The sequence below is a fragment of the Hipposideros armiger genome, unplaced genomic scaffold, assembly GCF_001890085.2.
Source record: "Hipposideros armiger isolate ML-2016 unplaced genomic scaffold, ASM189008v1 scaffold_310, whole genome shotgun sequence".
Classification (NCBI taxonomy): Eukaryota; Metazoa; Chordata; class Mammalia; order Chiroptera; family Hipposideridae; genus Hipposideros; species Hipposideros armiger.
This window is the reverse complement of record NW_017731660.1, coordinates 1,257,700-1,283,937: the sequence shown is the minus strand read 5'-3', so window position 1 is coordinate 1,283,937 and position 26,238 is coordinate 1,257,700. Positions and strand designations below refer to the sequence as shown.

General features: G+C 42.3%; 1 protein-coding gene across 2 annotated transcripts in view; it reads left to right on the top strand.

The window, feature by feature from the left end:
- The window catches only part of TMEM131 (transmembrane protein 131), a 206,234-nt gene that overhangs the window by 73,331 nt on the left and 106,665 nt on the right, over positions 1 to 26,238 (top strand). For both annotated transcript variants that reach the window (XM_019660042.1, XM_019660041.1), the window contains exons 4-5: positions 11,931 to 11,999; positions 24,570 to 24,693. In XM_019660042.1, coding sequence (XP_019515587.1) covers positions 11,931 to 11,999; positions 24,570 to 24,693 — 193 coding nt within the window. The remainder of the gene's footprint in view (positions 1 to 11,930; positions 12,000 to 24,569; positions 24,694 to 26,238) is intronic.

The following is a 26,238-nucleotide window of genomic DNA, read 5'->3' as shown; positions in this document are numbered from 1 at the left end:
GCTGCGTTCTCTGAATGGTCTCGTATAGCATATGGCATTCAGCATTCACCATGTTTACTCTTTTAGCCAGTGTTCCCAGGAGAGGACTCTGGGGAGTTAGCAGAAATTGGTGGTGGTGGAATGGGGACGCTGGAAAGAGGAGTAAGGACGCCAGTGGAGTCGTGTGGAGGGATGGTGCTCATGACTGGGGAGCACATGGGGAGAGGATGGAGAGGTGGCTTTCAGGTTCTGAAAGTGTCTGTCAGTGCTGGGGCTCGGGACACAGCCCCTGCCTTCAGGGGGCCTACAGGGTAATGGAGACACCACTGCTAGTGACGTCCTAAAGCACATGCATTGATGAAGTGACAGAATGCAATCTACCTTGTGAAAGAAAGCAGCGCACTTGGAGAAGCCTCAAGAATCAGGTCAGGAAAGCCTTAGGCTATAGTTGTCAGGGATCAAGGTGCCTGAGACACATTGTGTGCTGCGCATGGTTGGTGTCTCACTTCCCTCATCAGAGCAGTTCACAGGGCCCAGGTCGCAGCTGGGGTGAAGGTTGGCTTCTAATCCAAAGCTGGTCTCCCCTTGGGCAGCGAGCGTGCCGCCTCTACCAGCTTCTCTGTGGGGGCACCCCAGTGTCACTGAGCATTAGAGAGTGAGATGGACACTGCCCTTTGACCTGCCTGTAGTCAGTTCTGCCTCCTCACTTTTTGCATTCCCCAGTGGTAGTCCGCATGCCGCCCGCCCTCTGGCTTTCCTCGGAAGCCGGTAGATCCAGCCTGGCCTTTCTCATATTGCTTGTCCCCGCTCTCCCACGTCAAAACTCTAAGAGAGACTTACCCTCTCTAGGGGAATCTGAGTCATGAAAAGCTGTTAACACAGTGATGCTCTAGCTGGTGGATTGTACAACAGTGATGCTGCCCCCTTCCCTCCTCCCACTGGTATCTACTTCAGCTCTGGGGTGGCCTGGGCTCCAGGGGCTTTCAGGACATTCTGCCATGGAAAGAGCTGCTGCTTTCATGACCTCAGGATTGTGGGAACTAAAACCATGAAAATCCGAATTTCCTAGGATACTCTTTTTTGCATTTCTCCCCCACCTTGTGGCTCACCCTTTCTAATTTGTTTTAATACAGCTGTCAGTTACATGATGGAATCTTCTTTAAAAAGGCGTTGGCCGTGTGGTGTAGTGGTGCTTATTTGAGTTGAATGCAGCATGTTATAATGAGTACCAGCACTTACTTAACATTTGGGGACAGGATCCCACCTTTTATGGATGTCCTGTCCTAGGATTGTGGAGCCCTCATGTGGGAGATTATAAACCAAGAGCCTCAGGGCCTTTCATCAGCTGTGGGGCTTTAAGAAAAACTTCTCAGCTGCTATGAGCATGACTTTATTTGCAAACTGGGGAAGATCATTTCTCTGCCTGCAAATCTTATATGTTATAACGTGATGTGTTATATAAGGTTGTAGTGAGGATCAAATGAGAAGGCTTATTGGGGTAACAGTAGTTGGCAAACGTTAAAATGTTATTGAATAGAATCTTTGGGTCTTTGCTCATTTATTTATTCAGTCATTCAGCAGATACTTGCTGGGATCTTTAAGAGGTGGTGATTCAGTAATTGTATTTGTTATTGATTGCTGTGTAATAAATGACCCCAAAGCCAGCAGCTTCAAACAGCAAACATGTACTATCTTTCTGTTTCTATGAGTGCAGTATCTGGGAATAACTCAGCTGAGGGGTTGAGACGCAGCATCTCTCAGGAGGTGTAGTCAGATGTCAGTGAACTGCAGGCCTCTTGAAGCCCGGGACTCGCATAACCTCTCCAGGCCAGCTCGCTCACATGCCTGCTGGCGGAAGGCCTCGGTGTCGGCTGGCTGTTGGGTCGAGTTTGATTCTTCCACTTTCCCAACACCATTTATTGAGGAGACTGTTTTACACTGTCTTCTTTCTCCATTGAGTGTTTTGGCTCCTTGTCAAATGTTAGTTGACTCTGTGCTTGGGTTTATTTCTGGACTCTGTCTGTTCCATTGGTCTATGTGTCTATTTTTATACCAGTACCATACTGCTTTAATTACTATAGCCCTGTAGTATAGTTTGAAATCAGGAAATGATTTGTCCAGCTTTGTTTTTCTTTCTTAGAATTTCTTTGGCTCTTCAGGGTCTTTTGTGATTTCAAATGAACTTTAAGATTACTTTTCTATTTCTGTAAAAAAATGCCATTGGAATTATGATAGGGATTGTGCTGGATCTATAAACAGCTTTCGATAGTATGAACATTTTAACAATATTAAATTTTCCAATCCACGAACATAGGATAGCTTTCCATTTATTTGTATCTTCTGTAGTTCCTTTCATCAAAGGGTCTTATAGGGCTGGCCTAGTGGCGCGTTGGTTAAGAGCTGGCTTGGGACGCCAGAAGACCCTGGTTTGGATCCCACATATGAGGGCCAGTGACACTGCCCTCTACAGCTAAGATGCTGAACAACAGCTCAACCTGGAGTTGGGCTGCCATGAGTCACCGGCAACGGCATAGGCTGCAACCCCTGCCGCAGTGGGTTACCAAGGGCTACCAGCAGCCAGCGTGAGTGGCCAGCAGCCGGTGACTGATCTGCCTTGCCCGGGAAGAGCGCAATGATGGTGCCAACTTGGGCCAGTGAAGCAACGTCCTCCACAACTAGACTGAAGAANTGATCTGCCTTGCCCGGGAAGAGCGCAATGATGGTGCCAACTTGGGCCAGTGAAGCAACGTCCTCCACAACTAGACTGAAGAATAAAAAGGACAGCAACTTGTCTGTTCCCCTTCCCCCAATTCCCCAGCGCTGTTCCCATCCCCCAATTCCTCAATAAAAATCTTTTTTAAAAAGGGGGGGGTCTTATAGTTTTCAGTGTAGAGATCTTCCACCTTCTTGTTTAAATTTATTTCTAAGTATTTTATTGTTTTTGCTGCTATTATGAATGGGATTGTTTTTATTTTTCAGATAATTTATTGTTAGTGTAAAGAAACACTACTGATTTGTATGTTGCTTTTGTAACATGCAACTTCACTGAGTTTGTGTATCAAGATGAACAATTTTTGTGTGTGGAGTTTTTAGAATTTTCTATATGTAGAATCATATCATCTGTAGATAGAGACAATTTCATTCTTCATTTCCAGTTCTGTGTTTCCTTTTGTTTCTCTTTTCTTGCCTGAGTGCTCTGGTGTTAGAACTTTCAGTACTATGCTCAGTAGAAGTGGTGAGAGTGGGCACCCTTGTCTTGTTCTGATCTTAGAGGAAAAGGCTTTCAAACTTTCATTGTTGAGAATAATGTCAGCTGTGGGCTTGTCATATGTGGTCTTTATTATGTTGAGGTACCTTCTTTCTATACCCAATCTGTTGTGAGTTTTTTAATCATGAATGAATGTTTAATTTTGTCAAATTCATTTTCTCCATCTATTCAGATGGATCATAGGACTCTCGTTCTATTAATGTGATGTTTCACATTTATTGATTTGCATATGTTGAACTATTTTTGCATCCCAGGGACAAAGCCCACTTCATGGTGTATGATCCTTTTAATGTGCTGTTGAATTCGAGGTTTTGCATCTGTATTCATCAGGGATATTGGCTTATGGTTTTCTTATAGTGTCTTTTTTTTTTTTCCCTTGTAGTGTCCTTTATCTGGCATTGGTATCAGGGTAATGCTGGCCTTGTATAATGAGTTTGGAAGTGTTCCCTCCTCCTCAATTTTTGGGAAATGTTTGCGGATGATTGGCATTAATTCTTCTTTAAATGTTTGGTAAAATTCACCAGTAAAACTGTCTGGTCCTGCAGTTTTCTATGTTGGGAGGTTTTTGTCTCCCAACAAAACTTGTTGTTTGTTCAGATTTTCTGTTTCTTTATAATTCAGCCTTGGTTAATTGTGTGCTTGTAGAAATTGATCTGTTTCTTCAAGGTTTTCAAATTTGTTCATAATAGTCTCTTATTATCCTTTGTGTTTCTGTGGTATCAGTTGTAATGTTTCGTCTTAAATGTATACTTTTTTGGGGTCCTTTTTTTCCAAGGCGAGTCTAGCTAAAAGTTTGTCAATTTTGTTTATCCTTTCAAAGAACCAACTCTTAGTTTTATTAATCCTTTCTATTGTTTTCCTGTTCTTTATTTCATTTATTTCTGCTTTAATCTTCATTACTGTCTTCCTTCTGCTGTCTTCATTCCTTGGGCTTAGTTTGTTCTTTTTCTTGTTCCTTGAGGTAGAAAGTTACTTTGTTTGTTTGTGATCTTCCTTCTTTCTTGATGTGTTCCTTTATTGCTCTAAACTTCCCTCTTAGAACTCCCTTCCTTCATCCCATATAGTTTTGTGTGTTGTGTTTCCATCTGCATTTGTCTTAAGATGCTGTTCACATTTCGTTCCCCTTTTGGTTTCTCCTTTGACCCATCCGTTAGTTGTCCAGGAATGGACTGTTTAATTTCCATGCATTTGTGAGATTTCCAGTTTTCCTCCTGTATTGATTCTAGTTTTATACCATTTTATACCACTGTGATCAGAAAAGATACTTCCTATAATTTCAGTCTTCTTAAATTTGCTAAGACTTGTTTATGGCATGTGAACTTGAAAAGAATATGTATTATGCTGCTGTTGGATGAAATTTTCTGTATACTTCTCCTAGCTTCATTTGGTCTGTAATGTGTTTCAATTCCACAGTTTCCTTATTGATTCTCTGTCAGGATGGTCTATCCGTTGTTGAAAGTGGGGTATTAAAGTTCCCAACTATTACTGTATTCTTGTTTATTTCTCTTTTTAGTTCTGTTGATATTTGACTTTATATACCTATTTAGGTGCCCTGATGTTGGGGTGCATAAATATTTATAATTTTTGTTTTCTTGATAGATTGATTCCTTTATCATTACATAATGACCTTCTGTGTCTCTTGACCATTTTTAGCTTAAAGTCTATTTTGTCTGATATAAGTAACTATCCCTGCTTTCTTTTGGTTACCATTTGGTTCAAATATTTTTTCTATCCTTTTTCACTGTCAATCTATGTGTGTCTTTAAAGCTAAAGTTAGTCTTTTGTAGGCAGCATATCTTTGGATCTTGGTATTTTTTTGTTCTTTTTTTGTTCTTTGTTTTGATCCATTCAGCCATTCTAAGTCTTTTGATTGGAGAATTTAATCCATTTTTGTTTGAATTAATTATTGATAAAATAAGGACTTGCTAGTGCTATTTTGTTAATTTTTTTTCTTTTTGTAAGTCCTTTGTTCCTTCTTACCTCACTGTCTTTATGACCCTTTGTGGTGGTATGATTTGACTCCTTTATCATAATATTTTGTGTAACTACTATAGGTTTTTCTTTTGTGGTTACCATAAGGCTTACATAAAAATCCCATTTTTAACATTCTGTTTTAAGATGATAATAGCTTAACTTTGATAACATACATAAACTTTATGCTTTTACTTCTCCCCCTCACATTTTAATATCAGATTTTACATATCTTATATCGCATGTTCAATAACAAATTATTTTAGTTTTAGTTATTTTAATACTTTTGTTTTTTAAGTTTTAAACTGGAGTTGTAAGTGAATTAACACCACAATCACAGTATTAGAGAATGTGACTGTCTACGTATTTACCATTACCAGTGAGTTTTACACATACATTCATGTTTTTTAATGTTCATTAGCATCTGTTTGGAAAATTCCCTTTAGCATTTTTCGTAGGGAACGTGTAGTAGATGATGGTTCAGGAAAGTCTTTATCTTTCCATCACTTCTGTAAGACAGCTTTTGGGTGTCTTGTTGGTTGGTAGTTGTTTTTTTTTCCAGTATTTTGCATATATCATTTCACTCTCTCTTGGCCTGCAAAGTTTCTTTTGAGAAACCCACCTATATATATTCTTAGGAGGGTTCCCTTGTAAATGATGTGTTGCTTTTCCTTGCTGCTTTCAAAATTCTCTTTGATTTTTGAGTTTCATTATAATGTGTCTCAGTGTAGGCTTTTTCAGGCTCAACCTATTTGGAGTCCTTTGGGCCTCGTGAATCTTAATGTCCATTTTTTTCCCCATGTTAGGGAAGTTTTCTTTCATTATTGCTTTAAATATATTTTCTGTCCCTTTCTCTGCTCCTGTGATTCCCATAATATATTTATTATTTTTCTTGATGGTATCCTGTATATTCCATGTGCTTTCTTCACTCTTTTTCATTCTTTTTTCTTTTTGCTTCTCTGACTAGATAATTTCAAATTAACTATCTTCTAGTTCACTGATTCTTTCTTCTTCTTGGTCAAGTCTGTTGTTGAAGCTGTCTTGAATTCTTCATTTAAGTCACTGTATTCTTCAGCTCTAGGATTTCTGTTCATTTTTTTATTTCAGTGGTTTCTATTTCTTTGTTGATCTTCTCATTTTGTTCATGTATTGTTTTCCTAATTTTGTCTAGTTGTCTGTCTGTGTGTTCTTGTAGTTCACTAAATGTATTTAAGAGGGTCATTCTTAATTCTTTGTCAGACTCTTCATAGATTTCTTTAGGGTTAGTTATTGGAGCTTTATTAACTTCCTTTGGTGGTATCATGTTTACCTGATTCATCATTCCTTGCATTGTATATTTGAGTAAGTGGTTCCCCTTCCAGACTTCACCATTCACTTCAGCAGAGACAGTCCTTTACCACTCAGCTCAGCTTGGGATGCTTGATGGGTCAGCTGGTAGTATCTTTGCATAGGTAGGGCTTGCTATCGGGGTCTCTGTTTGGCTGAAGCTACTTCCCGAGCTCTGAGTTCAGGGGAGTTGCTACTGTTTGGTAGCAGTTCATTAAAACTACTGGCTTGGTTCCCTGTCCACGCACAGCTATAGGATGGGCTCCACAGTGCCTGGACTCTGTAGTTGGTCTTCCTAGTTGGGCAGGACTGGGTGCTAGTCTCAGCAGGTGGGCAGGGCTGTATTTGATTCTTTGCCTAGATGGGACCCTAGGACAGGCTTCACAGCCCTTACGGCCTGATTCCTGGAGACCCAAATCCAGCAGAGGTACTCATCAAGTTCCCTGGCCAGATGGGCAACCAACGTGGCAGGTGGACTGAGCCCCTGATGGGGTGCCTCCCTGCGCAGGTGCCATTGTGAGCTGGACTATAGGATGGGCTACACAGTTTCCCAAGTGTTTTGGTTAGGACTCCTGGTTGGGTGGGGCTAGAGGCTATGTTCAGCCCTCTGTGGGCCTTTGAATTTGCTTCCCAGCCCAGGTGGGACAATAGGACAGAACCTATAGCTGGTACCCTTATTGGTTAGGGACCTGAATCAGGCAGAATTGCCCACCAAACTCCCTGGCCAGACAGGGCCACTGGCTTGGCTTGGCTGTGCAGATGGGCAAAGCTACTGGCTGCATGTCTGCTGGAGTGCTAGTGAGAACAGTAATGCAGTGAGCCAAGAAGCAGCCACTGGTTGCTATGAGCCCTCCCTTCTCCATCCCAGTCTGATGTCCAATGTTGAGGCCCACAGATTTGCCCTTGCGGATCCCCCTGCAGTCCCAGAGTGGGCCCTCCAGGAAGTGACCCATTACACTTGGGGAGCTGAGCAACTTGGGCTCTCCCTTTCCCACTGGAGACACTGTAGGCCTTAGGGAGCCCTCTCAGTGTGGGCTGCGCTGGCCTGGTGGAGGGCTGTAGCCCTCATCTTACCTTTTTCTATGTGGTCCTTTTGGTCTCTGTAGTCCTGGGGGTTCTTCAGCCTCACCCCCATGTTAGATTTTCACAGTGGTGTTTTGTCTGTGAATGGTTGCTAGGTGGTGTGCTTGTGAGGGGGACTGAAGTCAAAATGGCATATGTTGTCATCTTCATTGTGCCACTCCCCAAAAGACACCAAAAATAATAGGGAAAAGGACAGGGAGAAAATATTAACAGTAGATGTATTGGACAAAGGGCATGTGTCTAGAATACTGTCAAAGAACTCTTACACCTTACAACACAACCATAAGACAATCATCCCAGTTAAAAAACTTTGAACAGACACTTTACAAAAGAAGATCAAGGGCCGGACGAGTGGCTCAGTTATTTAAGAGCTCGCTCAAGAGTGTGAGCTCTGAGCAACAGCAGTTCGAGTCCCAGCCCTAGCTGAGCTGCCGCTGAGCTGCCAACAGGTGGCAGGATGGCTCAGCTATAAATAAATTAATTAATTAATAAAAATAAAGAAGATCAGACAATAAACAAATGAAGAGATGTTCAACCTCAGTAGTCCTTACAGAAATGCAAGTTTAAGCTAAAATGTATTTATACGAGAATATATTATGTAGGAGTAATCTATGTCATTTCTCTGAAGTCACTGGTTTTTTCTTTTTAGCTTTCTCTAGTAAAAATCACATTTGGAACCATTTTAAACTGTTGGTGAGTGTGAAGCTTTTACTTGCTAAGGTACTTCACCCTCCTTCCCCAACCCCCCCCCCAATTCTGTTTGAAATGCTTATTGTGGATCGAGATACAAAAGAATAGTTCCCAAATGTGAGCATGTATGTAAAAACACGGGTTTCTGGTTCCATACTAGATGGGAGGAACCAGATTCTGGGGGTGGGAGCCTGGACACTGCACTTCTGTAAGCATTTTAGGTGTTAAAGGTGTAAGCAGACCTCAAACCATTCTTAAGAAACGTTAGGCCAAAGAGTACCTTTTGTTTAGGTAGTAACTGCCTCTAGGAAAACATCTTGAATTTCCTAGTTTAAACAAAGTTCCAAAGCTCCAAGACAGCCCATGTGCTTCATTTGGGAGTTGGTTGCTTAACTTTGACCTGACAGTTCTCCAAAGAGCACAGTAAGGTTTCTTTTATCTTTCTAGTTGTTCCCTAGCTTCAAGTCAGAAAACAGTCTATTCATCTCTTTATCTCCAAATAAATAGTTAATATTTTAGTGCAAATAAAAACATTGTATTGAGACTTTCAAAACAAATGCCATCCCCACATAAAGCATAAAATAATGCATTTTATTATTATAAAGCCTCAGATTCTGTTTCTTTGAATTTGCCAAAGGGTACCGTTTTTCATACAGCTTCTTCCCCACTTTATTTTTCAGTATTTTGGATTTGCAAACATTTTCTTTCTGTTAATAAAGCACTAAACAATGTCATGCCTTCTAAATAAATGTAGTAATAATACCCTTTCAATCAGTTTGGATACATGACAGTTATGTTATTGAATTTTTGGTTTCATTAAGATTATACCTATGCCAACTTGTGGTGTAGTCCCTCAAATATTAAACTGTTCCTTAAATATAGATCTTCATTGCTTTGAAAATCTGCAATTAAATAGGAGAGAATTCTCTTTTATATTTTTCCCTCCATCTCATATTCTGTGAGCATGCTGTAAATGTCACAGTAACAATTGGTGGACACCACTTCTGTGGAGCATTTTATGGGCTTTCTCAGCCACACAAGGCGTGAAAAAGGAAGACTAGGTCTGAGTGTTTGAAAGGAAGAAATAGAATTGTTATTACTTGCAGATGATTTGTCTACGACGATCATTCAAGATAATGGTTATTTTGGTAGCACATACAGTGATGGGAAAATCTAAGAGAATCTATATACAAACTGTTACAATTAACTCACCAGTGACTGGGTCTGATTTCAGGACACATAATCAATAACTTTTTCATATAAAGCAATAACCATGTATATCCAGCTGCCTACTTTACATCTCCATCGAGATAAGACATCGCAAGTTTAAAACAATACCCTTGAACATTTACCCATCTACCCCACTTCCAACCCACTCCTCCCATGTCATGACTGTGTGTCCAGTTTTTCAGGCCAAAATCTTAGAATCAAGCCATCCTTGATTCCTGTCTTTTCCCTCACACTCAGCATAACCTGTTGTCTCCAGCTTCCAGATAAGTTCATAAAAGAGCCACTTCTCACCAGCCTCCTGTGCAGTCCCCCTAGCCCACACAACCACCCCGCTACCACCCCTCATCTGGATCACTGCATGACTTCTGGGCTTCCACTTTGGGGCTCCTTCCGTCTGTTCCTCACATAGCAGCCAGAATTAACCTTGTCACATGTGTCAGACCATGTTACTTTGTCACTCAAAACACTGTCAAGGCTTTTGCTATGTTTAGAATAAAATGCAGACTCTTACAAGGAGACCTGGCCTTTGCACCCTCTGGTCGCAGCTCCTCCCTCCTCCCCACCTCCCCCATAATCTGGCCAGGCAGCTTCCTGTCCTCAGCATGCCAAGTGCATCCTACTTCCTTTCCCCAGATCCTCCACCATTAGACCTCAGCTCCAGTGTCCCTCCTCAGAGAGGCCTTCTCTGATCCTGCTGTGTGTGATTTGTCTTTATGTGTCACATGTCATCACCTGGTATGTTCTATTTTGGTCCCTTACTGGGATGTTAGGGCCATGAGAGCAGACTCTGGCTTTGTTCCTGTAGCCCCAGCGATGGACAGCCCCTAGCATTCAGTATATTTGTGTTCAGTGAACCAGGTATATTTTTTTTTACCTTGTCTGGCCACTTTAGACATATTCCGTATTGGGGAATAGACTCTCAGTTCTGTGGCAGAAAAAAACTGTACTTTAATTTCCTTTGTATCTAGCATCTAACAGTGTCTATATGTGAATTACTGACTCACACACATTTACTTCATGCATTATATATTTTCCCCTTGGTTGGATTAAGATTTTGTAGAAATTTGATTTTCACACCATTAGAATTGATGAGCTGATCAGTATCTCTTGTTTTAAAGGAGCCAGGGTGTCCTATTATAACGTGGCTAAGAAGGGCTGAGATCAAGAGTGGATTCTGTACCCCTTACTGCACGTGGCAGCTGTCTTGTGAGGAATTGTGCCTTCTCTGTCCCGGTGTCTTTAGTTCTGTGCTATAGAAAAGTAGAATCTTACGTTTGGTGTTTTCCTTGTTTGTGCTTGTCATCTTTTGTTTGCCGTATATAGAGGGATTATTATCAAGCAGCGTGGAGGACTCCTCTTAATTGGTAGGGCTGAAAACACCTTTGGGCTTTGTTGTTTCTAGCTCATTTATTCCACTACTCAGACTATGTAATCTTGATAGCATCAAGTTAAAGCTAAACTTTTGTATGTTCATATTCTGTATGCCCTTTTCTATTTCTAATGTATGTCATCTATTTCCTGAATGAAATTACTGTATCATTTTGAAGCATGTGTTCTTGTGAATTATGGTAGTGATGAAAATAGCTCACAAAGGTGAGGTTTGTTCTTAAGTAATTTCTTAAAATGCAAGAGAAAGATAAACATCCACTATTTAGAAACTTAAGTGGCTGACTGAATTTCTGACTTTCTCAGTATAGAAATAGATCCCTGTAGGTATGTGGGCCCCACCCCCCGGCCCTAGGTCATTTATACTTTGCTTCACTGTTAGGTCGTGATGATGTCTAGGAGGTTTGCTGTTCCAAAATCTGTTTCAGTAAGAAGTTCTAATATCAAGTGGGATAGTTAGAAATGATACTAAGTATTTAGGCCAAGACATCATAGATCAGTGTGTTCCAGACTCTCAGATTAAAAAGATATTTCAGCTCTTAGAAATTTCTATCACAAATTCATTTTTGTTTAGTTCCTTTGCCACTCTAGTTAAAATGTCATCATGTTTTTTCTCTCTATATATTATCTGTCAAGTATGTGTAGTTGCACTATTTGTTCTTCATTGTACATGTATCAAAAAATCCAGGTAAGCATATTAAGGTATATTGTTATCAACTATATCGACCAAAATAAATTTCAACATTCAGTCTACCTGAGCATTTTCTCTGTTTGCATACCTTTCAATAGGAAAACTACTCCTATTTTCTCTTTGCATTTTTTAAAAACACAATATTTACTGATTCCCTCTAATAAGAAAAAGTAACGCACATCCCTGATAGAACATTAGACTCCACTTTTCGTAGTGATACTTTCTCGTGACAACATTTTAAGGGTCTGGCTTTGGTTTGGGAAAATACTGTGAAGAATTACATCTGAGTTTTCTTTTTGCTTGCAGTATATCTCTGTACCGGGGTAACTGCAGACCTATACGATTTGAGCCACCGATGCTGGATTTCCATGAACAGTAAGTTCACAACTTTCAGACCATAGTTTCCCGTTGAACTATTCCATGTATTTTATTTGTGCATTTGTCTTGCCTTATGCCGGTGTTATTTGTACAAGAATGTTAATGTTCAAGTCTTCAGGAAGACAAATGATGCTGAGTATGGTCTGCGAATGGAAAGAAATATTACAAATCTAACATATAAATTTAACTTTTGAATTTTGAAGTTTGAAAACCAGCCACATACTAGAGACTGGTTTAGAGGATCTTATCTTCAGACGCAACATAAAGTGTGTAGGTGACCTTTTCTGATGAGCACTTCATTTCCATTTCTATTATTTAAATGTTTCCTCGTGGCTATAGAGGATATGTTATTTATTTGTTTTGATGCATATGCTTTTAAAGTTTGCACACCACCAAGTAAATGGTACTATCACAGCCCAGAAGGTCAGACAGAAGCAAATTCTACAGAAAGAAATGGCTGGGCCACAGCCTTGCCTCCTCATGCCACACGGCAGACTCACCTACCACTTTTGGTCTCAGTTTGCACATCGCAGACGCACTCAGGGAATAACAAGTCTTAAGCCACATTGGGTTCCACCCCAACTTAGCAAGTGGATAAAAAGAACATCTCAAATGGTATCTCTGCTAAAGCAACGCCCCTTGGTAAGTTAGCAGAGCAAAGAACTCAAAAGGGAAGTGGGGAGTGGGGGGTAGGCCATATGTAAATCTCTTCTGCTTCAGTAAATGAAAGTTGTAATTTTCTTTAATATTGTCAAAGCTGTATTTAAACGTCTTACTGTTTAAACACATTAGGTATAAATTATTTATAATCTCAAACCTAGCATAATCAAATAGATGTTGTGCTCGTACAAATCCATGATCCATGGTGATGGAGTGGTTAGCGTTAGAAGTAGGCTCTCTAATACCGTGTTTCCCCGAAAATAAGACCTAACCAGAAAATAAGCCCTAGCATGATTTTTCAGGATGCTTGTAATATAAGCCTTACCCCAAACATAAGCCCCAGTTAAGATCGTCAGTCAGACATGACTGTTTGAATAAATGTAGATTTTTGAACATGAATAAATGTAGATGGTTGGAGTAAAAATTAATATCAGACCCAGTCTTATTTTCAGGGTAACATGATAGCAGTTCCGTCTTTTCAGGAGGTTATATTCTTACAGAGATTCTCATGGATTTTTGGGGTGGGAGTGTGGAGAGAAGTTTGCACGCTGCTTTGTGCACTTTAGATGGTCAGTCTTTGGGAATAGGCATTAATGTAGGTAAAATTGACTTGTGTACGTGAGTTTAGCAGACCGTGATGTTCAGATAGGAAATATATCACTATTCTGTCCTATAAAACAGGTTTAGGTACAGTGTTGAGATTGCAGGAACATAGAGTTCTTAATCCAGTCACAATAATTTATCACCCATAGTTTCCTTCTATTAAATGCAAGATATTTAATGAAACATGGAATGTATCCTGATCTTACCAAGAGCGTTTATTTTAAAAATAATGACTTTTCACTCCAGTAAAATTCTCTTTGAGTGTAACCCTCATTCTAGAGTGGATCAGAATAAAACCGGGCAAACTCTATTCTAAGACTATGACAGTATAAGGGTACATGGGCATATGGGCATATATGAGGGGGGTATAGAGGAGCTCGGTACACAATACCAAAATTTTTATAAAGTAGTATCTTGACTGTGAAAAGTTTAGTAGTAACCATTCTAGAGAGATTGTTTCAAAAGTTATATCCAACTGTTTTCCACTTCATTCTTTGTTTTTTTGAGGGATTTTTGCAAATTTCATGCATCCCTTGAGATAAAAATATTTTCAGGTATACAAAATACCTGACTTGGAATTGGGAATTTCTGTTCCAAATTACCTGTCCTTCAGCCCCTTAAATAATAACCCACCCCCAAATAGGAGAAATCAAGATACCATCCGCAAGTGTCTGGACTGGCGACTTTATCATGGCTCTTTAGGAACAGATGAGAGCTGTGAGGCTTCTTCCTTCCTCCCCTGACATGCGTGCAATGCACACAGTGCATATGGCTCAAGGGTTTTGTAGGCATCCCCCTCAAAGTCCATATCTGGACCCTTAAGAGCTAGTGAGGAACCCCGCCCTAGGCCACAGGTTATTTAATCACCACTGCAAAACTTACTGGGGATTTGCTTACCACACAGCAGTGTGTATCCACTGTAGTAAACTTAGAGAATGCTTATCAGGAGAAAGAAGAAAGCAAAAAGTTACCTACAACCACTGAAAAGCATGTACATGAGCTTGGTATCCTCAAGTTCTTTTTCTATGTATGTTTATTAAGTTATAAAAACATAACCATATTTTCTGAACATAAACTATTTTATAACCTGCTTTCTAAACATAATCTATTATACATTCTTTTTTCTTCCACTGTTTTCTTTTACATTATTTTTTGGTATCAAAGAACATCAAGTTTCATGGATATATTTGTTAAATTGATTTATTTTTAAAAAGTGTTTGAAACTTTTTGTTCTTATAATTAGTGTTGAAACTAATGATTTAAATACAACCCTATTTCCTCAGGAGAGAGTCCTAAAAATGGAATTGTGAGATGAAAGGATATGCATAATATAGAGGTTTTTAGTTAATACTCAGGCTAGAGAATAATTTGGTGTCATGAACAAGGAAAACTGATAGGAATAGATGAATTAATATATGACTAGACAGGAGATAAATGGGATTTCTTTAAGAGACTGGTGCTAGTCTTGGAGAAATCTGCTGAGCTGAGAGAAACTAGGAGGTCTGCTGAGCACGTGTGAATGGACAGATGAGCTCCAACACAAACCAGTTCAGATAGTACAATGAAGAGGGTTGCGAAGCCTGGCGTGGGCTCTCGGTCACAGCACAGGAAAGCATGTAGTAGTCACACTGACTGCCCCCTCAAGCAGCAGATGCATGTGCCGCTCCATATTAGTGGGAATAGGAGAAGAAAACCACCCTCCCGTGATTTTAAACTCTGCTGTGTCCGGTCTGGGAGCACCGAGTGGGGTTTATTTTACCTCACAAAGGTAGAAGTGGATCTTGTAAAAGCAGGAGTTTGGGGCAGATGGGGTCAGTCAGAGGCACGGCAGATGGTGGAGATGGTGCGCATGCGTGCTCACACCGTTGTAGGAACGGGTGAGAACGCCGGGTGGGCAGGGGCAGGCAGAGGAAGGGAGGATGCTGAGTAGGCTGGTCCCCAGGGCACAGACTGACGGGATGTCCACAGGCATGTCCCGAGGAAGCCGAGCACTCACAGAGTCAGCCGCTGTTTGGAGTCTCTTAGCTCAGGCGGGGACTAAGCTCTCTTTGAAAGGGCTTCCAGTTGAGTAAGACAGGCCCACCTAGGAAATTGCCCTTTTAATTTGCTTCAAGTCAGCTGAGTAGGGGCTTTAAATGTGTGCAAAATCCCTTCCCAGCAGCACCCAGTTAGTGTTTGAGAACTGGGAGAAGGTGTGTGTATGCTACACCATGGCTGCTGCCCCTCCATATTCCAGCTCTTCAGAGTGGCTGTGCCTGGGAACCCACCTTCAGCAGGAATGTACCAGAAAGGGAATTCTGGAGGCTGTGGTTCAGACCAACCAGTTGATTATCACAGAGCCACCATAGGGATGTAAATGAAGAGGTTCCTTAGTTGAGAACTTTGCACTCTGGAAAATCAGAGGGGATGTGAATAAAAGAATTTGCCTGGCGTTGTTAGAACTAAGGTTCTTTTATGAAACTTGAAAGTAGTTTTAGGACAAACAAAATGAAGTTGTACGTTTTCACTGCAGAAAGTAAATTATCAGTGGGTCAGGAAGGAAGTGATTGCTAAAGAAAATCAGATGTGTTAGGACACATTCTTTTTTAAAGTAGTTGTGGTTTTTTTCTTCACTATAAGAAGGATAAAACTTAGTTGATTGAAATTTTTTCCTGCGTTGACTACTTTTCTTCCTGCCTCCAAAAATTCCTGCTCTTTCTTCAATGTCTATTAAGATTATAACATTAAGAATGTTACTAGGGGCTGGCTGAGTGGTGCGATGGTTAAGAACTGGCTTGGGACGCCAGAAGACCCCGGTTTGGATCCCACATATGAGGGCCAGTGACACTGCCCTCTACAGCTAAGATGCTGAAAAACAGCTCAACCTGGAGCTGGGCAGCTGTGAGTCTCTGGCAACGGCGGAGGCTGCAGCCCCTGTGGCAGTGGGTTGCCATGGGCTACCGTATGTAGCCAGCAGCCAGCGTGAGCAGCCAGCAGCCGCAGTGAGCAGCCGTCCAGAAGCCGGCGACTGATGTGCCTCACCCGGGAAGAGCGCAATGATGGTGCCAACTTGGGCCAGTGAAGCAGCGTCCTCCACAACTAGACTGAAGAACAAAAACTACAGCAACTTGTCTGTTCCCCTTCCCCCAATTTCCCAGCACCATTCCCATCCCCGCCAATTCCCCAATAGAAATCTTTAAAAAAAAGAAAGAATGTTACTAGGATTAAGAATCCCATTATAATACCTCCATACAGAATAACCCCTCTTCATGCCTGCTAGTTACCTAGTCAACATCTACTCCCGCCCCCTTTTTGTTACTACAACCCGTTTTTTCAGCTGCGCAGCCCTTAAGAAAAGTGACCCTGCTCCCAGCTTAGGGAATCCTGATAAATACACGGCAGTTGTAATAATCCCATCCTTCTTGTTTGTGACCAGTTCAGGATAGATGTAACTCCATTCTACCGGTAATGTGAGGTCAGGTCTACTAAATGATGCCTGGGGAAGGATTTTCTTTTCACTCTAAAAAAGAGATAGAAGAAAGAAATCCTCCTCTTCCATGCTGACCACTGCCTGTACATGATGCCTGGGGTGGGTACTGTGGAAGCCTTCAGTCATAGGTGCTAGTCTGAGGGGAAAGCCAGGAAAGCTTGTCTGATGGGAAAATAAACACAACTTGTGCCCTCGGCCATATTATCCAACTGCTGAATTAATCAGCCCAGAACACACACCTTCAGCTATTTTTGTGAGGTGACACTTACTAGTCTTGCTTTCCTGATGTAGGGGACATGGCCTGCTGACGTGGCCTCCTCTCAGTGTCCTCTCCTCCACCTTGTGACCCCATCTCTGGCTCCTTCCTGAGTCCAAGGCTCCTTTTTCCTAGTCTCTCAGGATTCCGCTCCTGTCTGCCCCCTAACTGGGGCTGCTTCTGTTTCCCCAGCCCTTTTCAGCCAACTCCCCACTTTCTTACGAGGTGCTTACCTCCACGCCTTTGGTGTATGCCTGTGTCACCCCCCATCTAGAGTTCCCAATAATACCTTAACCGCAATGTGCCTTGCTTCAGTATTTCCAATCTCTGAATGGTGCCAACTGGTCTCCAAAGCCCGAATCCTAAAGCTTCCTTGATTCCTTCCTGCCCTCAAAGCACCGTGCCCTCCCTCACTAAATCTGTTCTCAGAATCCTGTCAGTTTGTCAAGTCTGCTCTTCTCTGACTTTCACTGCTCCCCTTCTCCTCCTAGCTGAGGCCCTGGTCACTTCTTATCTAGACTGTCACCACGTGCCTGCCATTTCCAGTTTGCGATCTGTACTATCAACAGAGAAATCTCTTTACTATCCACCACTCCTCCCCCCAAAACTCTTTAATGGTTTCCTGATGTCTTCAGGATAAATGCTAAATGTCTAACATAAAATCTGCCCTTTGCTTTCTCATATGCCACCCCACCCTAAATCATATCTGTGGGGAACTGTTTGCCATGTTCTGAAATACTGATCCTTTTAAGCTCAAAGGCATGTTATACATACTTTAAGAGTCTCCCCTATAAAATGAATTTTTATGGGAGCTTTCTTACAGTTGGAAAAGTAGAACAGATCGTGAGTGCACAGACAACCGAAATTCAGTAACTAACATTTTGCCATATTTTACTTCATATTTTTGTTGATTCTGAGTCATTTGCAAGTGGCAGACGTAATGCCATTTCATTTCTGTATTCTTCAGCACGCACTTCCATGTAGGACATTATACATGAGTGCAGTGCCGTTGCTGGTGGTGTAAGGAAACTAATGGTGAGTACAGAGTGCCTGTCCCTCTGTTTCGGTAGTTATTTGTTTCTCAGGGATGGAAATCTCACAGAGACGAGTTGAGGCAGAAATGAGTGTGAATTAAAAGGGACATTGAGTACTGCAGGGAGGCCCAAGATGCAGCTGGCACCCATGGACACCGGATCCACATTGTCCCACGCCACCAGGACTCCTCTGTCTCGTATCTCTGCCCCTCAGCACTGGCTTATTCTCCCCACTCCCAACAGTTCTTCCCTACAGTGTGAAAACAGATCACTGATTGCTCCTCAGACTCATGTTCTGTTGCCTCTCTCCATTGGAGAAAAATCGCTTTTCCTTTCATTTGACAAATTGCAGGAGTAGTGCAGTGATCACGTCTGGCTTAGAGCAGGTGTCTGCCCCACCAGTCAGACAAGGAGGCTGTGTGGGAGTGGCCATGTCTCCCAGATGTTGTCCCTGTGTGGACCCAGAGAAGAGAAATCGTACAGTGTGCGGCCCCTCCATTTGAAGTCCATGACAGCTCCCTGGCCTGTTGAATCCCTGGTGACCTTCGTGCTGTAGAGTGTCACCTCCTCTGTAAAGCCAGCGTCCCCAGCCTGCCTCTGTGCTTCCACAGATGTGGGCTGCATGCCCACCCAAAATGCGGTTCAGATGTTAAGACTGATGACATCATATACACAGACACCACGAGGGTAGGAAAAGGTTTATTATACTCACATAACGAAGCTTTCTGGGGCGAGCAGGTGGGCTCCCAAGCAGGTCTGAAAAGTGGCTTGAGAGAACAGAGAAAGGAGACTGACTTGGCTTTGGTAATGGTTAGGGCAGGAGGCTGGGTGGGCGTGTGTGTGGTTTGAACTTGTCACTAGGTCCAGGAGGGAGAGTGTGCAGGCTTCCTGCTTTGTTCAGATGTGGGGTGCAAGGAGAAGGGACACAGTAGAGCTTGAAAACTGTCAGCATTCAAACATCAAAAATGGAGTTAGAGTCTTCATTACCCGTCTCCTCTTCTCCTGACTTCTGTTCAGGCACTGGTCATCACCACCCTACTAGACAAGGCTATTGAGATGAGTACACACTATTTATCAGTTTATCTCTGGCACACGTGTCACATTCAACACTTAACACACAGTACATAAGTCCACCATGATTGCTTGCTGTTTTTGCTAAACTGGAAGTCACTCTTAATTTTGAAACATCCTTTGCAGTGTCTGGAACAACTTAAAGTTGGATGGAATTTAATTCTCCAGGTTGCGTCCAGTGGCCATCCAGGGCCTTCAGGGTTCCAGGCTCTTTGGCAAGAATGCAACTGGAGTCTTGGCCACTTTATAGAACCCATGTCTGACTCCTTTCACTACCTTAATCTTCCCTACTGCCCTCTAGAACATCCTTCACAGTCAGTTAATCAAACTGACTTTCGTCAGAAATAGGCTTTCTTTGTTTTCATCAATTTTTGTTTAAATCTGTTCTTTAATTCTCCCTCTTGACCCCTTTCCCCTCTCCCCTCCTTTTCTTCCCCCTTACCTCCCCTTAACAATTGGCTGGTGCAACCTGGGCATGACAACCTCTCCCCTTCTTCCCTCCTCAGTTATTCATGCCAGTGCTGTTAAATACTTCCTTTTTCCATAACAACTCCGTTGTTCAAACTTTTATTGCGGACTGTTAAAGATGCTTTGGGTGGAAACTTGTTTTACTGAATCTTCAGGTTAATATAATTAAGTGCGGAAAATCTTAATTTCAAATCTGAAGCTTAAAATAGTGATTTAATGGCTTAAAGAAAATGGGAATTGAACAAACTCACAAAAAATGGAGGTATTGGGCCGGCCGAGTGGCTCAGGTGGTTAAGAGAGTGAGCTCAGCAACAGGGCCGCCAGTTCAATTCCCACATGGGCCAGTGAGCTGTCCCGAGCTGAGCTGTCACTGAGCTGCCAACAGGTGGCAGGATGGCTCAGCTGGTGAGAGCATGTGCTCCTAACAATAAGGCTGCTGGTTCGACATCCCACGTGGGATGGTGGGCTATGCCCACCAGCAACTAAGATTGAACACAGCATCTTGAGCTGAGCGGCCACAAGCTGTTGTTGGACTGCCGAATAGCAGATGGGTTTGGAGCTGAGCCAGCTGTGCCCTCCACAACTAAGACTGAAGGACAACAACTTGCCTGTTCCTCTTCCCCAGTTCCCCAATAAAATCTTTAAAATACACGCGCACGCACACACGCGCGCGCGTGCGCACACACACACACACACACAAATTCATGCAATGAACAAAATGTATAAAAAAAAATGGAGGTCTTTAATTGTCAAGTTCAGTTTAGTTCAGTTCATGAAAGGCATCTCTTTCCCTTATCACTTTTTGGTACTCCCATGAAATCAAGTAGGCCCTCTTCTCTAAAGACTCCTTTGGTATCTTTTAGCTTTGCAGTTTTTAGCTGTTCCGCCAACAACCCAGCTCAGCCTTCAAGTCTATGTGTCTGAAAGGTGGTTGGGTTTTGTGGTGATGGGGTGACACAGGTTGTGTATTGATTTGGCGCAGCTTCCTCTCAAAAGTTGTGCTATTGAGAGTGCTGTGTCACTGTCATTCATAAGGTCGGTCTCTAGGCCGTTGCTCAGCCACCCTTTTCACCTGTCTCTGGCATTGCGTGTCACTTTTCTGTGGCGTTAGGGAACCTGCCATTGATCACAGCATTGCAGCTTACTTTCTAAGCTAGTTTCTAATATATAGCTCCTCCTTCCTATTATTTTGCGCCTCAGACTCATCTACAATATGACTTAGCTTTGCCAGAGCAGACAGCGAACAGCTGTATATGTGATTCGGCTTGGTTTGTCTAAAATAATTCACACTGCCCTCTTTGGCCCTCCTCCTGCCTTTGATGGAGACAAGCAGGACCAGCACTGGCAGGCACTGGAAATCTTTGTTTTATTTTCAAATCTACCTGTCTAGCCAAGCAGTCACATGTGCTGCTTACGGTCCCCAGACTCCTGGCCTCTGAGATGCACACGTTTTCTCCCTATTGTATTCAAACATGAACCTGGGTGTTGCTGGAAAGAATTTGAAAATGTCATTACAGTCCCAAATCAGTTGACCTTTAAGATAGGGAGGTGATCTGGGGACCTGACTTGATCACCTGTGCCCTCTCAGATTTGTCTGAAGCAGTTAAAACAGAAATGTCAGACATTCTAAGCATGATAGGCATTTGATGGAAAGGCGTTTCTTGGTGCTGGCTTTGGAAACGGAGGCAGCTCATGGCAGGAGACTGGGAGCAACCTAAATTTTACCCGGTACCTGGAGGAGCTTAGAAGAGGACTTTGGGCTTCGATGAGTGAGGCCCTGAGCAGCTAAACCAATCACAGTGTTATATACGTGCTGGACTTTTGACTTACAGAATTGTAAGAAAATAAGGGGTGTCGCTTTAATCCTTTGTGTTTGTGGTGGTTTGTTAAAAAGCGGAAGGCCGTTAATGCATTGTGTATTTATTTACAAGTACTCGAGTTAATTAGCACTTGACCTAAGTTTTTCATGGTTTCATGTGACTTCTGTCTTCAGTCTCCCACTTGGTCATGAGTTCTGCTCACATCACAGGGAACTCTGGAGAGGAGGGCTGGAGGGGAAGCTGTTCCTAGGAGTTGATAAGCAGGTCTGTCCAAGGACAGCGTCCTCTGCCTCCCGTGCTGTGGGCTGCCCAGCTCCATGAGGCCCGCTCACTCAGCTGAGCGCACCACCAGGCAAGCCTGCTGGCTCCTTCCTGAGACCTTCCTTCCTTGTTACTCCAGACTTTTTGAACAACCTAAGCACATGGCCCTTCTCCTCTGAGCAGGAGTTCGTTTCTGCAGGGTGTGGCCCAGGGCCTTTCCTAGGCCTCACACCCTGCTGCCAGGCTTCTGGAAGCTCCCCGTGTCTTTCCTTACCTCCAAACTCTGCTGCAGTGCCCCACCTTCAGTCCTGTCTTTTTAAAGGATCCCCAGATTACCTGTCCTCTCACACCCTGTCTTCTTCCTCTTAACTGAGATTGAGGGCTCAGAGGTCATGGAGGAAAAACATTAAGAACGAATTCAGAGGGGCCGGCTGAATGGCTCAGTTGGTTAAGAGCTCGCTCAAGAGTTTGAGCTCTGAGCAACAGCGGTTCGAGGCCAGCCCATGTTGAGCAGCCGCTAAGCTGCCAATAGGTAGCAGGATGGCTCAGCTAAAAAAATAAATTAATTAATTAATTAAAAAAAACGAATTCAGAGAGGCGAACACTGGTTGTCAGCCTACAGGACATCTAATTGTAAATGTATATTAGTTGAAGAAAGCATGTCATCGGTGCACTTCCAGGATTTAAGGGGGACATTTTTATTTCTGTGACTGTTATTCTACTTATATGTTTACATAAAGCTTGAGGAAGAAGAATTTTATCTTCCATGCTCTCTTCACACAGCTTCTCCCTGCAGCATCATGGCCGTAGCTTGAGGCCCCAGCTGGATCTATACCCACGTAGTGGTGTCATGATCCTGTGTCCCCACCCAGGAGTGAGGATCCAGCTCCTGAGAAAGTCTCCCCCCAAGGCAAGAGGAATTCCATGCGTTGGGGGCTCCTGGCTCTGAAGAACTTTGAGGGCACTCAGCTCCCTGCTTCCTAACCCTGACTGTGTTGTCATAAGCTTCCCTCTGGGTACCCCTCAACCCCTTCCTCAGGACCCATTCGTGGCCACAGGAAGATGCTGGCCCTCGTGATGGCTGGGCAGAGTTCTGCTTCTCTGGGTAGAGGAGGGGGTGTCTCCTGTGGCATCTGCCTGTCATGGGCTGTCTGGGCACAGCCACTCTCCCCTGGGAGCTAAGGGTGCTCAGCTCCACATTGTCCCACTTTGGCAAAGTGGCAGGTCTGCATTGTCAGCATTACCGAAATTCCCCAGCTGGTCTGAAAGCCTTCGAGGTGTGTTAAATGTTTACAAAACACAGTGAAGAGCTCTCATTCACATAATTTTTAGAACTCAGGTATATGACCCTGACTTTTTTGGGTAATATGGAAGAAAGATACTGTAACTCCATTTCAGAAAAAAATGAAATGCTTAAAATAATCCAAGATTCAATAGTAGATGAAGCTGTAGAAGATGAGTAAAGCGCTGGTGAACTAGATTTTCGTGCTATTTTAGATGACATTGACACTTCAAAAACCCTTTCAATCAAAAATTACTTCATCTTTTTTTAAATTTTGGGTTTTGCCCATTATTTTTGCCCATATTCTTCAAATATTTCTACTTTCCATTTTCCAAATATTAATATTTCTATTTATACCCCACATTTCTCTATTTTTTCTTTGATTTTATAGCTTTATCTTTAAAAATATTCTAAATGTGTATTCTTTCTTGCGGAATTCTGAACTAAATCGTCAGTCTGATCTTCCAGGTCACTACTAGATTTTTATCTGCCTATCTCATCTATTACCTTTATATCTCATATTTTTATACCAATATTTCTCTTGTTTTTTATGTGATTTATTGCTTCAGTTCCCTGCTACCTTGTCATGTCTCCTTGACATCATGCCTATTTTTAATTCCTGGTCTCACCCTTCCAGCTTCAAGTCTGCACTATTCATATTCAGCCTGTGCTAGGTTATGTTGTGACCACAACCAAACCCACAACCTCAGTGGGATTTAGACTGAAAGAGGATGCTATCTGGAAAATGCCATTTTCTTGGCAGAGGACAGAGTGAAAGAAGGCTTTTAAATCTCAATCATAGATACCACTTCTGCTCACACTTCGCTGGCCATAGCAAGTCATGTGGCCCAGCCCAGTGTTACTGAGTGGAGAAGTGCCTGCATGTCAGACTGCATGGTGGTCCATCACGACATCACTGTGTTCTCTAATACACTGCTCTCCTCACAGGTCCTGCTGCTGGAGATGTGAGCTTAGCTTCTGTCTTGTTGTGTGTAGGAGGACAGGCAGGAGCCAAGCCTTGGGAGGTGATCCCGAAGGGGAGCTCCAGATTCACACACAGACTGCTGATCCTTTCAGAGGAGGGAGGTAGTGTGTGGCTTAGAACGTGGGCCAGAGCCAATGGCCTACATTCACGTTCAGGTGCCATGTATGACTGGGCGAGTTAATTAACTTTCCTGTGCCTCAGTGTCCTCATCTATAAAATGAGGATCGTAATAGACCCAAACTCATGAGGCAGATCTCATGTAACTGCCCGTTTTTCCTCCTGAACTGAAGCACATGTATCAGTGGAATTCGGGAGCAGAGGACTCGATTCAGGATATGTAGGAAGGCAAGCCCGTGTTGCAGTGAGACAGAGGGTCTATGTTAGTCTCAGCAGCTTCCCCGCTGGACGGGAGAGGCCTCACCTGGGTGGAGACTCCTTCACTGTTTGACCGACAGCTGTCCCTCAGTAAACACTAGTGGAGTGGCTAAATGCATTGTTGTGTGTAACTTTAAACCAGTGTAAATAGTGTAAGTAGGTTTATATATTTGGATATGTAGTTGATAATTTTAATGTTTAGCATTAAATTAACATCTAGTTTTTTTAACAACTGGAAATTATCTTTGAAGCATTTGTGACAATTTTGTTTTTGTTTTTACAGGCCAGTTGGAATGCCAAAAATGGAAAAAGTTTACTTACATAATCCTAGTTCTGAAGAAACTATTACTTTAGTATCAATATCTGCTACAACATCACATTTTCATGCATCATTTTTTCAAAATAGGGTAAGTTTTGCTGATTTATGGTAGATTTGAGTTTGAAATTGAAATATCTAGATTTTTTGGATGTATAATTTTATTTTGCTGTAATTAAAATCTGATTAGAATGTTTCAGATTTGTTCTGGATTTCAGTTTTCCCCGTTTCCTAAGAGTTAACCCTTCTAGTCTTACACATGTTTTTCTCAACATGAAACAGCTTGACAAATCAACTTGGAACCTAAGCATTCTGGAAAACGTAGCATTTGTATATTCAGTGGATTTTCTTTTTTTTCCTAGTAGTAGGTAATTCCTCGGTGTTGTGTTAGTATCCTATTGCTGCATAATAAATTCCCACAAACGGGATGGCTTAAAATAACACCCCCTGTTAGCACGTAGTTCTGTCAGTCAGAAGTCGGTGGGTTCTTTGCTCCGGGAATCACAAGACTAATGGAGATGTTGGCTGCGCTGACCTTGACTGGACACTGGGGAAATGCAGTCACTTCCCATCTCACGCGAGTTGTTGGCAGAAGTCAGTTCCTTAAGGCACTCACATACCTTGTCACCATTTCTAAGCCAGCACTGGTGCGTCAATCTCCCTTGTACCTCAGATCTCCTTGGCTTCCTCTTTTGCCACCAGTTGAAGAAAATTCTGCTTTGATCATTGGGTCAGGAGCACCTGGGTAGTCTCTTTTTTGTTAAACTCAGAGTCAGCTGACTAATAACCTCAATTATACCTGCAGAATCTCATTTATTGGGTAATGTAAATAATCACAGGTGCGGTATCACCTCTATTGACAGTCTCAAAAATCAGGATACGTAGTTTGGGGGGCTGTTTTAGGGTTCTACCTACCACAAGTATCCTCTAAAATTGTATTTATAATCATTTGTGTAGATAGTATGCAAACTTGTTATTAAAAGTAAAACTTCTTTGCTAAAGATGAATCTTAATAAATTTTGAATTTGAGAGAATACATTAAGCTTTAACATATAAGCTTCCAAAATTAGCTAAATAGCAAATATCAGAGTGAAGTAAATGAATGGAGTCTAATTTCATCCTCCCTGAGTTTTCACTGACTCCTTTGAAGTGACCTAACTAGATAAATTAGCAGGCGCTTTTTTAAGCACATAAAATTGCAGCAGTTATTCAGATTTTTACATTTGTCCTCTCTAAAATTCTGTTTTATCATATATTGTCATATAAGCTAGCAACTTCTAAAGTAAAAACAAAAGGGATATATAATGTTGGTTTTTTGAATTTATAGTATTTTATATATATGTCAGCATATTTTAATAATAAATTTTTTTTTTTAAGATTTTATTGGGGAATTGGAGGGAACAGCGTTGGGGAATCGGGGAAGGGGAACAGACAAGTTGCTGTCCTTTTGTTCTTTGGTCTAATGGAGGACGTCACTTCACTGGCCGATGTTGATATAATCATTGTGCTCTTCTTGGCTGAGGCAGATAGGTTGCCGGCTGTTGGGCGGCCACTCACAGCAGCTTACGGCAGCTCATGCCGGCTGCTGGCCACTCACGGTAGCCCCACTGCAGTCTATGCCGTTGCCGGTGACTCA